The sequence below is a fragment of the Sturnira hondurensis genome, unplaced genomic scaffold, assembly GCF_014824575.4.
Source record: "Sturnira hondurensis isolate 20B ecotype Veracruz unplaced genomic scaffold, ASM1482457v3 Scaffold0008916, whole genome shotgun sequence".
NCBI lineage: Eukaryota > Metazoa > Chordata > Mammalia > Chiroptera > Phyllostomidae > Sturnira > Sturnira hondurensis.
Window position 1 is genome coordinate 329,556 of NW_028081547.1, and position 12,185 is coordinate 341,740.

The following is a 12,185-nucleotide window of genomic DNA, read 5'->3' on the forward strand; positions in this document are numbered from 1 at the left end:
GGTAAAGAGCTATAAAGTGGTTCTCAGCTGCTGTTTGCTGACCAGCGAGAAGCGGCTTCACCTGCTTTATATAATTGTCACTGCAGTCCTGCCTACTGTATATTAAAACTGCGTCTCACAGACCCAACTGTCACATTGGATATACCATCCGCATGGGGTATGCCACCTCACTCTATAATTGTTTTTGACAACCAGCCATCACATCTCAGATCATTTTAAAAAGTGTATGGTCCAGAATCCCTAGGCTGGGTCAGTTCTCACACTATGTGGACTAGAATAGTGACACCAAAGGGAATGTGAAAGGGAAGAGGGTAAGTTTTGTTAGTCAGGAAATCAAGTAACATACAGCATCAAGCATTTGAACACAAATCCCAATGAGGTCTCTACCTTTGCAATGTGAAGACACATTTTTTGTGTTACATTGTATCATGGTAGAAAAGCTTTCCATAAGGATGCATGAATAAGCTGGTCCATGAGCACACACATCTGTCTGCATCCACATTTCTGTCCTGCTAGAGAGAATGTAGCTCTCAGAACAAAATGAACTATGGGGTTTCACAAGGACTACAGAATAAACAGTGAGTACAATTGGTGGGCAGGAATCTATATTGCTATCACTTAGAGTAACATGAAATCCATTTTATACTTTGTAATTCCAATCCAGTTGAAGTACGCCAAATACCCAGGTGAAGGGTAATGAAAGTATCTGAGTTCAGTGAGCCCTCCAGTTGGTCAAAAGGGTCTCAGGGAGTAAGAGTGTCAGAGAAACTCAACTCATCCACCTGACGCACAGGCTGGGATGAACCGAAGGACTGGGCTGCACAGGGATCAGCCAAAGGTGAACTTAGGGAGCTCGCCCATCTGCGATGGGGTCACTTCCCATATTGATGACGACTGCCAAGCCACTGACTTTTGGAAGGTCAGAGTGTCACCAGAGAACAGTGTTAGAGACCAAGGACAAGAGAAGAGCAGACACAGCAAGAAAAGGAGGGAAATATGGTCTCGGTGGGCCTACAGCTCCCACAGACTCTCACTGAGAGCAGAGCAGACTGCTTGCGGGTTATTGGTAGCACATGCTCCACTCTATTTCCAACCAAGAAACTAAGAAAATCAGCATAGAGCACATCCTCTGCCTCATCTGTGTCCGTGTGTGCGCACCTCTACAAAAGGAGTTCCCTCTCTCTTGTTCTTATGCGAAAAACGAACTCTCCCTCGGTTTCTTCCTTATCTCCCACTAAAACCTATTTTTCTCACTTACTTCTGTGCTAAAAACTGTAAAGAAGGTTTTGAGCTTTGGGTGAATATCTGAGAAGCCGAGGGGGTATTTTTACCAGTCTGGCGACCAGCGAGGATCTAAGAGGCTGTGATACGGCTGACAAGAGCTCCCATGTTGGAACACCCATGTGAAACATATATGCAGTTGAACCTTGAACAATGCAGGGGTTAGGGATGCTGACCTCCCATGCAGTTGAAAATCCACACATAACTTTCTAATCCTCTCCCAAGAATATGTTTCATTATTTTTAGAGGAGTGGGGTGAGAAAGAGAGAGAGAAACACCAATGTGAGAGGGAAACATTGGTGCCTCCTGTACGCACTGTGACTGGGGATCAAACCTGTGACCTAGGTAGGTACGTACCCTGACTGGGAATCAAACCCACAACCTTTTGGTGCATGGAATGATGCTCCAATCAACTGAGCCACCCTGCCAAAGCTACATATAACTATTGACTTCCCCCTAACCTAACTATTAATAGTCCAGTATTGACTGGAAGCCTCACCCGTAGCATGAACAGTCAATTAAAACATATTATGAAATATAGAATCTAAAGAACTGAGACACGTGGTTATAAACTAAGGGGGGGGGAGAATGGTGGGGGAGGGAGTGTGTGGGTGGAGGGGAATGAAGGGGGGGAATAGAGCAACTGTAATGGTATAATCAATAAAATATATTTTTAAAAAACATATTATGCATGTTATGTATATTATATACTGTATTCTTAAAATAAAATGAGCCAGAGAAAAAATGTTATTAATAAAAATCATAAGGAAAATACATTTATAGTACTATACAGGTATTTTTAAAAATTCACATATAAGTGAACCCGTGTAGTTCAAACCTCTTCTGTTCAACTATGTAACTAAATTATACATTAAGATTTTGATTCATGGACCTCTAAAATCACAAGTTTTGAATTGGATGGAAATAGGTACGCTGGGAAAGAGGGTGTTTTCCTGTCCCTCTTGTTCAATCCCATCTCAACCCACAGGGAGTTAGTTCAGTTCTTTTCAACTTCTTCCCACTTCTTCCCACCCTCCTTGCTGGTTCCTGCCTGGAGAAGAGGCGAGTATGAATGGGTTGGTCAACACGTTTACTGGACCTGGTTTTGTTAGCCTAAAGATAGCTTATTATACTTTAAAACTGTGCGCACCTGGGGAGCTTGTTAGAATTCAGCTTCCGACCCAGTAGGTCTGGGTGGGCATGAGAGTCTGCATTTCTAACAAGGTCCTGGTGATGCCCATTTTGAAATGGGAAGACCCACATTAAAGAACAAACACTTAAAGGCAAAACTAAACTCTAGCTTTCTTCTTCTACCTTCTAGAAGGCCAGCTTACTCTCTCCTCACATCCTTTGACACCTCTGCCCCCTGCCTCTCAGTATGCAACTGGGTGACTAAGAGCTGTCCCTTGGAGCTTTGACATGTTTCTCTGCCCGTGGATCCAGATAAGAAGTGGATACCAGGATTTCAATTTGCAGGAGAGGCAGAGGATGATGGAGCGGAGAGGTCAAAACTGGGCCTCTGGCTGTATCCAGCAGGGTTATGTTAAGAACAGAAGCCTTTCTATTCCAAGGATGAAGAAGCTGACACAACCATTGGAAAGGCTGTAGGAGCAAGTCCAATAGACCCCTGTTAGCCATTTCACTTGCAACACCAAATGGAAGGTTCTCCTGAGCTTCAGCCTAAGATGCTATGAATCTCAGACCCCCAGAGAAGCCCACACTCCTTTCTCTCAATCCCCAGCACCAAAGGCACCAGTTCTTAGAAGGCTCCAAGACCTGCTTTGAAACTCACATCTGCTCAGGATCTAGTGGCAACTGCCATCTTTTCTCTTCCAGTTTCCAGATTTCTCCCAGGGCCCCTCTCACTGGCAGACCCCAGCCCAGAACCATGCAGGGAAAAGGATTCTAGGGACTATTGTTCCCAGCTTTGCAGCAATGTTAAGCAGATGTTAAAGGGAGATGGTGGTGATACTGAGTTGACAAAAGATAACCTAGCACACAGGTCTAGACGGCAGGAAGCCAAGCTTTATCCCATCAGTATGATGGTATTTATGTTCCAGCAGCTACAGTTCTCATGGGCTGTGCTCCCTCTCCCCTTGGTCCTGGAATGCCATCCCTCCCAAAGGCCAGACAGGACAACAATCCCACAGTGAGTTCATGCCTACATAGAGATGTGTTTTGGAGGAAAATGCCTCACATCCAATCCTGCTAAGGCCCTGATTAGTGAGGCTGATTGTCAAGGGGGTTTTCCCATGCTGTCTCTCTGAGACTCCTAGATGACATCTTTACATGTAGCTATCTGCCCAAGATCCTGGAGAAAATAACAGGGATGACTGGGGCAGAGCAGAGATGGCGGATACGTGTCATTTAGCGCTGCCTCTTACAGAGAATGGGTGGGCTGACGAGCACCACCTCTTGCTAAATGACTTTTAGTGCCCACATAGTCTCCTTTCTCCAGGGGTCACCATCCCTTGGCCAGCATATAATAATTTAAGCTTAAAACACCCATGAAGCTACAACAATAGCAAGGCTAGAACAGGTCAATGGCAAAGATACATTTTGGGGAGAAACATTGGGAATTGTTCAGCCAGCATCTTTTCAGTGCCCTGACATTTAACTGGTGACCCTGGTTATAAAGCCACTGTTTGAAAAAGGCTGAGCAATGGAAAGGCTGGTTTACTGCCTGGGAAGGCAGCCTGTTCCGAATGTGCGTCTTCAAGCCTGCACCCTGGGACGGTGAGAAGAGGCAGCAGGTGCCCCTTTGAATGCCATCACAATGACCACAAGTTCCACTGCCAGGCAGGATGATGCGAGCCCCTTTGAATGACTGAGTGAAGGATATCCCTCTTGCCAGTCCCTGTCCCCTGTAGGCACAGGAGAGGAGTATTACAGGCTGTCCTTACCTTGGGAATTGGCCTGCAAGACCCCGATGCTGTCATCAAACTGCATAGATTTGATGTTGAGTGACGCCAAGATGCATTCCTTGTCCTGCAGCGAAGTATCATCAATATTATTCTGATTGGCTGACAGGATAACGCACATGTCACAGAGGTTGATGTTGACGGCCCTTAAATCAGCCCGACTTAATGGCGTACCCTTCAGCAGGGAGGAAAGAAAAAATAAAGGAGACACAAAAGTGAGACTGAGGAACTAGAGGGAAGGAGGAAAAAAAATAAAAACAAATTAAAGATTGTGCTGGAGCTTTGGGAAATTTTTTAACAAGTATCTTTTTTATGCCTTGACATTAAGCTGGCCTAACTACATTCAAGGGAATAGGAGCTGTGTGCTAATCTAAAGGGTAGTCGGTGCTGATGGCAGCATTTTAGGCTTGCTCTCAATACTCAATCAAGCTATTACTAACAAACGAGGGAGAGGAATAATGCCAGGGTTCTACATCTTCTTCCTGCCTGGAAATTGTCTTGATTTAAGTAACTGTCCTGTGGCAACCTCTGGCTTTCAGAACATAACGAGGGGGTGGGTTTCAAATGCCTGTTTATTTACTAGCAGGTCACTTCTGTCTCAAGCAAAAGACAGCAGCTTCAAGTCGAATTTCCAAGGCAGCTAAGCGGAAACAGCAGTGAGTGTGGTGTGATGAGGTGGGGCTGCAACCCTGCTCCACTTGGAGGATGTGGGTGGGAGTGGAACTAATGTGCATCTTGCAGAGGGGAGATGGAAAGGAATTAAGCTTCAGGTCATATAATTTTACTGCATATTTTCAGTAAGGAAAAAAAAATAAGGAAATCGCCTAATTGTCCAACAACATAGGAGTGCTTAAATACACTATGGGACATATATACAATGGGAGTCTACGCAGCCGGTAAAGGGACTGAAACAGCTCTCGGTGCAAGCGTTACCTTGGAAGACTCTTTAAAATGAAACTATATATTTATAAGTGTATTTATGAATGTATGTACACTCAGAGAGGAAGTTAGAAAAAAAAATCACACTAAACTCATAACAGTAACCACCTCAGGGGAAGAGAATAAGAGTGGGGGTAAAGTAAAAAGTTTGTTCTGACTTCACATACTTCTGTATTGTTTGAATGTTTTGTAACCAGAATGTGTTTGTATGTTACTGGTGTAATTAAAAGTAAATGAGCCAGTAAACAGGTTTTTAAAAATCCTAAAAGGACAAAATAGTGAGGGGAAAATACAGATCAGGGAGGTAAAGACAAAGAGGCCAGGAAGGCAACCACAGGTGAAGTGTGAGGGTTCGTCCTAGAGGTGAGGGGCATATACACCACATGCTCTGTGTCCTCAGGAGGCATCACAGCAGAACGCATCAGGCTAGCCCACGGCCAAGCTCCGCACGGACATCCCTTGGAGTTCGCGTCCAGCCCCCTGCCTCCTTGGTCCTCCAGCCTGAATCCAGCTTCTGCTTTGCCTGCGTGGAGACTCCAGTAGCTTTCACTTTGGTGAGGTCACCCCTCACTGACTGTGAGGGAGAGGGTTTGCCTACTGCCTTACATCTGTGGATACCTTTCTGTGGTTCTCCTTCCTGGAAAAGGGGATTTGAGAAGGTTCAATTTGCTGCAGAGGTCGAGGCCATCGACCCTCTTTTATGGCTCAGTGGCAGTCATGAGCCTATTCCCAGCCACCGGAATACTGCCACAAAGTGGAATGAAGGAGGAAGAGGCATTTAGTACCACAGGGCTGAGAAGTGACTCGTTCCAGACTCTGAAGCATTATCTTTTGAGAGGAAGAGAAGAATCTCCTCTCTTCCTGGGATCTCTTGGCACAAAATAAGTTTGACTAACTTCCTGAATCATTGCACAGTGCATAAGCCTCAATTGCCTACATCCATATTCTTTTAATTTTCATCTTGTAGGGACTCCAGCAGTAATTGTGATATAAGACGATCCTTGTACAGTTGTATCCACGTGATTTCAAAACTCAAGAACTCTAAATGACATACACAGAAACACCTTGCGTTTCTCAGAGCTCGCCCTATCTGTGAGGCACTGTTTAAACAATAAAATATGTGAAGACAGAGAAGGCCCATTTTGTACAAATAAGTTGTACTTGAGTATGCTAAATTTTGGAGTGTTTGGAAGGGACCTGCAAATATAAAAGCTCATTCATATAATGCAGGCATGTGAGTGGATATGAAAAGGGCATGCAGAAGGAAACACACACACACCAAACATCACACATATGCACAGACTCATGTAACCCAGAAAAATAATAGCTCCTCACAAAATACTTTTAGACCCCAGTCCACGTGCTCCCAGGTGACTAAATGCAAGGTCACACGTAGGAAGATGATCATGGGAAAACAAGGTCAAATAGATGATGTCTGAAATGGCAAGGCATATATATCTGTTTAAATTCTTCAGTGCATATGACTATCTGGTTTTTTGTAGGTGCCTACAAAAATTGTTAATTGTTAATTACATGTGTTTATTAAGTCAGTGAGTTTTGGGCCCAGAAACCAAGAGATGTCTGTCTGTCTACATTTTTCTCAAGTCTTCAAAAATTTATTGAACACTTATTGTGTCAGGCATGCATAAGAATAAATGGTACCTACTAATATGTATTACTTGTAGCTAGAATCTTATGTATTGTTAATGAATTATATTACTTCACTACTTTGTCCACTTCCGAGGTTCTGAAAGCTGATAGTAGAAATAGCGAATTTCAGCTCCATACGTGGGGAAAAATCCAGCCCTCTAGAAATGTAGCTTCAAATTCATGTTCCTCAGTCTTAGGGATGTGAACTTCCAAGAAAAATATGTAGAGAATGAGTGATAGTTGCCTGGATTTGTGACATAGAGAATTATATAAAGTATTGATGTGTACAATATAGTTTTTGAACATTTATGGCAAATATATTGCTCGATAATTAGGATGTAGTTAGTTACATGACTTCCAGATCATGCATATCATGTCTTCACACTACCTTGGACAGTAGTGTGAGGACTACTTCCTTTTAGATTTGTGTAGCAGTGTTTTGTAGTGAATAATGTCACAGGCACACACATTGCAGGCCCATACACAAACCCACACAAACACTGCTGGGCTTCTAAATGAATGAGAGGCAAAGGTTGACCAGCAGAAGGGGTCGCCCTTCTTTACAGCAAAAGTAAACAAAGAGCCCTATTAGATACACTTAGTTCAAAACAGAATGTGGTTCAATCCAGATTTCCCCAAGCATCAATAGTGTCATAAGTAAAATGAAATAAATAGTCCCATGAGGAAATTCTGCTCTAAGCATCATAACATCCCATGGCACCGGGTTTGGATAGGCAAGAGAGTGTTCACACATGGATGTGGTTAATACATTTGATACCAGCTAAACTTCATGTCTGATGAGCAACTAAATGGAGCTGCAGATTCCTCTAATAAAGTTTGCAGGGTTTAGATATTCCTAGATGGAGCGCAGAGAAGGGCTGAGTTCTCAGACCCACAACCAGATAAAGAAGCGGAGGCATGATCAAAGCTACAACTATTACATCCATCTGGGATTTTCTTTTGTGAATGAAAGGATGGGGAAAAAATCCATCAATAACATGACCATGGACTTACAGGCAATATGGACACTTTGGGGAAGTTATGAAGCGTCTCCCATTCTCGTTTGAGGTACTCAATGGAGCCCACAAACACAATGTGCTTGAGCTCATGGTAATGAAAGTTGCTGGCACGGAGTGGCATCACCAGGTTCCGGAGGCCAATCAGGGCTGAGCTGACATCGCCAAAGATGCAGACCACTACGTGGCCACTCAGGACGGTCATGGCTGCTTCACTTCGCGTCTGCAACAGGGAGAAGTGCGTGAGCATTGGAGAGGCGACCTCACAGGGCTGTGGTTAGAACTAAGAAAATCATGAGTGTGAAGGATCGAGTAAACATTTATTGAGTGTTTACTAGGTCCTATTATATGCTATTATATTTATTTCAACAGTACTATATATAATAACAATTGCAGCACCGCATTTTTCGGACCTTACGACACACTTAAGTTTTGGAGGAGGAAAATAGGGAAAAAAATTTTTTGAAGCAAAAAATGTGGTAAAGTATCTATAACATAACTAACATATTTCACCAAATACAAACGTAAACAGAACTCAACAGCAGCATTAACAACCATTATTCCTCCCAAATTGGGGGGGAGGGGGGTGCATGTTATAGTCCGAACAATACAGTATGTGTGTATACTCATATATTATACTGGTGTAATAAATATATTGAAACATATATTCATACATATCACTACCTTTTTTAATTAAAAAATTTAAAACATATGCCATATATGCATATGAGCAGGATTTCTTCCATTATAATTTTCAGAGGGAAAATCAGAGGGAACAGCAATATTTATGTTATTTGGAAAGGAAGACTTAGTTTCTATTAAATTGTTTATAAAATGAACTGTGTTTTCTGCCTCTCTTGCTGAGATGAGGATAGATTGATCAGATTTTATGTTGGCTTCAGCTCAAGAAATTTGAGTTTTGAGTTCTAGATTCATCTGTAAGAATGCAATAAGTAAGTCATTGCATCAGTAGGTAGACCATGATATCCTACACCAGGCATTGGCAAACTATGATCCTTAGACCAAAGTTTGTATACGGCCATGGCTGATGAGCTAAGATTGATTTATACATTTTTAAATTGTTGAAAAAAAACAAAGAGTATTTCACAATATGTGGAAATCATAAGATATTCAAATTCCAATAAAATTACATTGTAACAGCCAATCTCATTCATTTAGGTATTGCCTATGATTGCTTTTACCTATAATAGCAGAGTTGATTAGCTGTGACAGAGATAGTATGCCCAGCAAAACCTAAATAATGTATCATGTGATCCTTTACAGGAAGTGTGCTGACCCCTTTCCACAGCTACCCTGACCCCAGCTCCTGGGGTCTCCAGGAGCACGCCCAGGGTGGCTCACCTGCACAAGTGTCCAAAGAGAGGTTTCAAAAAAATGTGAAAAAGACCTAGGGCAAGATCAGCAAGAGCAACAACAGCCCATGTCTTTCCACAGCCCTAGGCCTGTGTCTACAAAGGAGACAAAGGAAAGAATCAAATCACCCCAGCAGAGGTGGACTCCAGCTTCCCAGGAAATGCAAAAGTTAGCCACTGCTGGTGGTTTTGCTCACTGAGCTGGTAGAGAGGACAGCACAAGAAGGCCAGCTGTGGGCCTTTGTCTGCCTCTCCTTCTGGTCCAATACCTCCCCTCTTGCCTTCCTTCCTCCCTGTCCACCCACTGAATGCCTGGATAGCCCTGTGTGGCTTACAGTGCTTTTGGAGAGGCATATTAATGTTCACTGCACATATAAAACTCTGCTCCATTTAAATCTAGAATTGGCCCATGTATTGATTGTTTAAATGCCAATATTGCCATTCACAACAATGCCAGGTTATTACAGTAACCCCCAAAGAGAGGAATAAGCTAGCTTTTACTCCCTGAGCATTAGAATAAAACAGGGGCTGTCACCATTATTGGTTTCCCTCTGAAAGGGCACAGAACCATCACAGACACAGGCTGTAAGCAATGTTTTATAAACTGACACCAAGGAAGACCAAGTAGGGAGTCACAACCCATATCACCATTTCGTGGAGTGGCAGACCTGGAGTTAGTTATCTTGGCTGCACGAAGTATGTGGGCCCAGGTACCACCAACAGAGGGTCAACTAGTCTGTAATGTGATGTGATGGGGCTCCTAATTATTTTGAATTGGACAGGTCAGCTGGCAGCTAGCTCCCTTCAATGAGCCTGAGGAATCCAAACTGGACCCAGAGGAGAGGCAAGGAATCTAGAATAGGGACGAGGGGAAGGCAGAGGCACAGATGCTGACCCTAGAAGCTGACAGATGGGGACCAAGACACCAATCCTCAGATTAGCCACCACAGATTACCTAGAGAACCTTGTAAAGATGACAGTTCCTGGACCTCAGCCCTAGAGAATCTGATTCTGCCAGGTTTAAGACCCACAAGGAAAACTACTCACACGTGCGTCCCGTGTCTCCCACGCATGCTCCAAGGCCTACCCCAAGCGGGGCCTTAAATGGCCTCGAACCCTTTGGAGCACAATTTGTTTGTCTCCAATAAGGCTTTCTGGCCACTTAGGTGCATGCCAGTCTTCTCCCCTAGATGTGACTATTACTTTGTGCCTCTTAACATGAAGTGTTAAATGTATTGTTTCATGGTTGTATTGTTTATTTTCTCTTCAATTAGATGATCGTTTCCTCCACATTGAGGCCATCACATAATCTCTAACCCCTAAAGCTGTTAGTGTCCTAAACCAAAGCAGTTAGGGTACCCACGCTACAGAGCATCTTTTGAGCACTCTCATCTCTGCTCCAGTGTGACTTTACAGAAGGCCTCTTGGACCACAATGTCTAAATGGCATCTCTCTAGCCCTGGCTGGCATGGTTCACTTGGTTGGAGCATTGTCCTGTGCACCAAAAGTTCATGGATTTGATTCCTGGTCAGGGCACACACCTAGGTTGTTCATTTAGTCCCCCATTAGGACACCTATGGGGGATAACCAATCCATATTTCTCTCTCAAATCAATGTTTCTTTCTCTCCCTCTCCAAGATGAGTAGATTTTTTTCTTGGGTGAGAATTAAATAAATAAATAGCATTCTCCTGTTCCTTTCTAGACCATGACCTTGCTTTATTTTCTTCATAGCACTTTATCAATGTCTGACATGTTACATATTCATTTGTCCACCTGGAGATCTTCCCTTAGCCCCCACTAGAAGACAAACTCTGTGAGAGCAGAGATCAGAGGCCCTATCTACTCCAGCAACTACAGCCATGCCTAGAACACAAAAGATTGTTATAAAATTTTGGCAAATGATGTTTTTTAGGATGGGAAAAGTAGTAACTAATCTCCCTGAACTCTTTCATGATAGTAGGGAACTTTGACTGGATGCCTGTTATTTGTTAAAACCCTGGATCCCAGGGAGACTGAAGATGGCAATGAGGTCAGAGGGAGAGGATTCCACTTTCCCCTACACATGGGAAAAAAACCTGACTGATCTATGGAGGAACAGAGCAAATAGCCAACAATACCCCAGCATATATGAAGATAGAAGACCAAAACCCTGGATCCCAGATATGGCACTCGGCCTTTAACCTGCCATGGGTCAAAGGGTAACATGGGTAACGTGAGGCTGAGTTTTGATCACCACAGCAAAAATGCAGTGGGCACACCACCAGGTGTAAATGCATAAGCACCTCTAAATGCATAAGAACCATGTGTACTCCAGGTAAGTTGGACAATGGCTGTTTCCTGAGAATTCTGACTGTATGTGCTTTTTGTCTACAACGTTCACACCTCTGAGACAGTCTCCAACACAATGCTATGACACAATGTATACTGGCTTGTAAAACTTCATTACAATTACACTGAGATAACACACTCCTTCAGATAAAATACAGGAAAAATTCTAGTGGATTGGAGCACAAAGCCACTTAGAGGAACTGGCACAGTTCTTTTTTAGGAAGGGTGGCCATGACATCAGAAGTGATCAGATTTTCCTGGCTCCTATAAGGGAGCCACAGAAATCTGGGGATTAGAGGCACAAGGGAGAAAGAACCATTTCATCTGACCTTTCTGACTATTAATCCATTTTCTATGGATTAGCAAGACAATCAGCTGTGGGAAGGCTGATGTAGGCATTAAAACCTAAGGCTGTGAATAAGGCAAGTCTGCAGAGGGGAATGGATTGTTATCTATGCTGACGTGCCTGAGACAAACTAGGGAAGCCCGTGGCTGCTACAGAGATGAGCCAACCCAGAAAGAGGGCTAGGAGCTCCTGCCTTCCCGGGATGACCCATGCTTCACCATCGTTATCATTAGCACTTTGCCTGTCTACATTTTGTGCGAAGAAGGATCACAAATATGCAAAACCATGATCTAGCCAACTACAAGATAATGTTATAAACACATAATAATA

At 43.3% G+C, this 12,185-nt stretch overlaps 1 protein-coding gene across 8 annotated transcripts in view; it reads right to left on the reverse strand.

The window, feature by feature from the left end:
* KCNMA1 (potassium calcium-activated channel subfamily M alpha 1) overlaps nucleotides 1-12,185 on the reverse strand; it is a 728,885-nt gene that overhangs the window by 64,646 nt on the left and 652,054 nt on the right. For all 8 annotated transcript variants that reach the window (XM_037056365.1, XM_037056367.1, XM_037056369.1 and 5 more), the window contains 2 exons: nucleotides 7,806-8,030; nucleotides 4,185-4,377 (listed from right to left, as the gene is read on the reverse strand). In XM_037056365.1, coding sequence (XP_036912260.1) covers nucleotides 4,185-4,377; nucleotides 7,806-8,030 — 418 coding nt within the window. The remainder of the gene's footprint in view (nucleotides 1-4,184; nucleotides 4,378-7,805; nucleotides 8,031-12,185) is intronic.